The sequence below is a fragment of the Quercus lobata genome, chromosome 2 (assembly GCF_001633185.2).
Source record: "Quercus lobata isolate SW786 chromosome 2, ValleyOak3.0 Primary Assembly, whole genome shotgun sequence".
In the NCBI taxonomy this organism is placed as follows: domain Eukaryota; kingdom Viridiplantae; phylum Streptophyta; class Magnoliopsida; order Fagales; family Fagaceae; genus Quercus; species Quercus lobata.
In genome coordinates, this window is record NC_044905.1 from 6084502 (window position 1) to 6088287 (window position 3786).

At 32.2% G+C, this 3786-nt stretch overlaps 1 protein-coding gene across 1 annotated transcript; it reads left to right on the forward strand.

The window, feature by feature from the left end:
* The first annotated feature begins 2513 nt into the window (after positions 1–2513).
* Positions 2514–3489, forward strand: LOC115977760 (protein MIZU-KUSSEI 1-like). Its single transcript, XM_031099777.1, has one exon. The coding sequence runs from the start codon at positions 2660–2662 to the stop codon at positions 3353–3355; it is 696 nt and encodes a 231-aa protein (XP_030955637.1). The 5' UTR covers positions 2514–2659; the 3' UTR covers positions 3356–3489.
* Positions 3490–3786: the final 297 nt, after the last annotated feature.

A 3786-nucleotide genomic window follows, 5' to 3' on the forward strand; every position in this document is an offset into this window, starting at 1 on the left:
ATAAATAGCCTGATCAATCAACAAATCCTATAGCTAATACTAGTTGATGAGGGATAAGCATAAATATTCATCTAAATCCTTATTCAAATAACCTGATATAAAAATCACATTAACAATGCAAATGTAATAATCTCTAATATAAAGATTATCTTAACCGGAACATATCACATTGTTACAATAAATAGGACAATTTTTACATTTTAGTGTGCTGAGAAAATAATTTTAATAGGAAAATATCATCGCCAGCTGTTTACACTAAAATAGAGTGTTGTTATCAAATTATCAATGGCTCCCCAAACAAAAGTAGTACTAGTTCTAATGAAATAATGAAATGAATATAATTGACCCTCTTTTTCTAACATGCTACTGAATAAGACTCTTTGTGAATTAATGAGGGAGAGAGAGTGATTTGCAAGCAAAAGAAAATTCCATGGATAAATAGTAGTAGATACGTTTTTGGAGGAAAGATGAGCTGAACCTCAATAATTAGATGGGTTTGGGGAAAAAAGCAAAAAGAAGTGTGATGTTGATACCATATGTGATGATCAGAGAAGCACATGCCAAACCAACGTTTCCACAGTCCTTTTTTTCTCATCTTTTTTGAGTTTTTCTTCTTTGCCTTCCCTACCTTCTTGTGTGGTCCGACCTCCCTTATCTTATCACATTCATCCAACTCTTTTTTTTTTCTTTTCATCACTAAACTTGGTCACATCAAACTTTTTATAGTCCCCATTTCTCTTTCTCTTAACCAACTTGGTGTGTTTTAGTTCCATCCCCACCTCAAAAAGATTCCATAAAGGACAGCCCAACCTAGTAGTGACCAACCAACTTCCTACTATAACAATAAACCCAAAGCATAATATTTTTTCATAATTATTGACATAATCTATTGAGATTAGTGCATAATAATACTATGTTTGAGATCGAGTTTTTTTTTTTTTTTTTTTTTTTTTTTTTTTTTTTAAATTTGAATGAAATGGAACATGTTGTATTTTTTTTCAAATGTGTTTAGAAGTTGCTAAAAAGAGGAATGGAAATTAAATAAATATGAATTTTTATTAATATACCATTCATCCTTTATTTATATTTTCACAAGATGAAAAACAAATTTGGTATTTCACTTCCATTTTATTAAAGGAATTTTTTTTTTCCTGATGTGTTTGAAAGTTACTAAAATGAGGAATGGAATAGAAATGAAATAAATATAAAAATTTTATTAATGTACTCATTCATCTTTTATTTATTTTTTCATAAAATGAAAATAAAATTGATATTTCACATCAATTTTATTAAAAGGAATGAGTGTTCTTTCCACTTTTGAGAGGAATGCTTATTGGGAATTGAATGAAATTAGTTTATTCTCTTTTGTTAAACTTCCAAACATAAGAATTGATGAAGTATTCCTATTCATTTCATTTCAATCCATTCTTCTTAAAGAAAAAAAAAATTTCCCCACTTATATAGGACTATAAATGAACCAAACCGTTTATGAACAACTCAGGTTCGACTTGATAAAAAGCTCATTCATGTTCATTTGTTTATAAATAAGCCAAGCTTAAACCTTAGTTTTAGACTTGTTTTGATAAACAAGCCGAACCCAAGTAAAAATAATTGTTCGTGAACAAGCTCATGTACAATAGGGCTCGATATAAAACATGCTGAGTTTTGACTTGTTTATAGCTTGATATATGTTTACTAAATTAACTCATTATTATGATATTATACATATCTTAATGATAACAGAGTCCACATGAGACCACTTACCACTACCCATTAATTTTTTTTCTATCCTTTTTTTAACACTCCCTCTAAACTGACCATGGAACACTTTTAGACTAAAGTTACATGTTTTTTTTAATTACTCAAGTTATAAACAATGAATAATGAATGGATGGATTTAATTATGTAAAGTTGTAATTTGAACAATTTCTAATCACGGGTGGAATTAGAAGCATAATAATAAAATGAGTATATTATTTATTTATTTTTTTTACTTTACTTATTTTTGGTGATATAAGCATTTGATAATGCAATTTTTTTTGGATCCCAAGCTAAAAAGGTTGACTTGAGCTCGAGTTTAAGCTTAATATTAAGCTCGAGCTTGGCTTGACTAATTAATCAAACCAAGTTAAGCCGAGCTCAAGCTTTTTGGCAACCTCACGAGTTCAAGTTCAAATATTGTTTTTAGGCTTGTCTCGAGCTCAAGTCAAACTTGAGCATTTGATTTTTATTGACAAGTCAAGTTCAAATACGCACTATTTGGCAAAACTTGGCTCGTTTACAGTTCTACTCAAACCATTAAAATGGTGTTAGGGATAAACTCGCAAAAGTGAAGTGACGTTACTTCAATCACGATAGGCCGTGTTGGCCTAGCCATGAAAATAATGTTAGTGATAAGTTCGGAGAAGTGATGTGATGTTACTTCAATCACAATAAATCGTGTCGGCAATTTGAGAAATATTGTGTTCCCATTATTACTCTCTCTCTCTTTTCTCTTCTTTTTTTTCTTTATTAAAATATTTGGATGAATTCCCTACCCTACTTTAAACATCCCGTACCACTCTCTATATCTATCCTTAACTTCTTGACAATCATCTCCAACAAACCCTTTAATGCTTTTCTTGAACCAACACCATAAGCAAAACCCAATATTCCAACAATGCCTCCTGTTCACTCTAGCCCGTTCTTTCAAATGGAAAACCAAGCAATACTATCATTGCTCCGGCACACAACTACTCCAGGAAATGAGAAACGCACAAAGTCTTCAGGGGGTCTCTTGAAAATGTTCAAGCTCTTCCCCATGTTAACCTCAGGGTGCAAAATGGTGGCACTATTGGGAAGACCTCGAAAGCCTTTGCTCAAAGACAATGCAACAACAGGGACTCTTTTCGGTTTTCGTAAAGGAAGAGTAACTCTAGCAATACAAGAAGACCCTCAATGCATGCCAATGTTTGTGATAGAGCTACCAATGCACACAAGTGTTTTTCACAAGGAAATGGGGTCAGATTTAGTCAGAATTGCGCTAGAGAGTGAAACAAAAACTCACAAGAAGAAACTGTTGGAGGAGTTTGTTTGGGCAGTTTACTGTAATGGAAGAAAGATGGGGTACTCTATTAGGAGGAAACAAATGTCAGATGATGAACTTTATGTGATGCAACATTTGCGAGGTGTGTCAATGGGAGCTGGGGTTCTTCCAAGTCAGTCTGAGAAAGACATAGCAGACGGGGAATTGACGTACATAAGGGCTAGATTCGAAAGAGTTGTTGGATCAAAGGATTCTGAATCTATGTACATGATAAATCCAGATGGTGCAGCAGGGCCAGAATTGAGTATTTTCTTTGTAAGAGGTCATTAGAATTACTTAATTTTGTGTTCCTTTCTAGGTTTATTTTGTAAAATTATTAAGCTTTTTTTGCTGTTGTTAAATTACATAAAACCATTTCCTCAAGATTTTTGCTTGTTCAATGATTACAGGAAATTAGTCTCATAGTTTCCCACTATGTTTACCATTTTTATTGCTTTGCCAATGTGAAATTAACCACCTGCCTAGAGTTTTTTCGTAGACTTATGTTTTCTTCTAGGTTTATATTGTAAACTAATTAAGCCTTACAAAAAAATATACTACATAAAATCATTTCCTCAAGATTTTTGCTTGTTCAATGATTAAAGGAAAGGAATATTTCCCATGGCTTTGTGGTCTCTTGTTTTCTCCTCTGTTGTTATTTTATCTCACAATGATAGATCAAATCCTTGTGAAATATCAAATCTCTTCCACTACTTTGTGAG

Coding starts and splice junctions, on each gene's coding strand:
- LOC115977760 (XM_031099777.1), top strand. CDS start 2,660: ATGCCTCCTGTTCACTCTAGCCCGTTCTTTCAAATGGAAAACCAAGCA.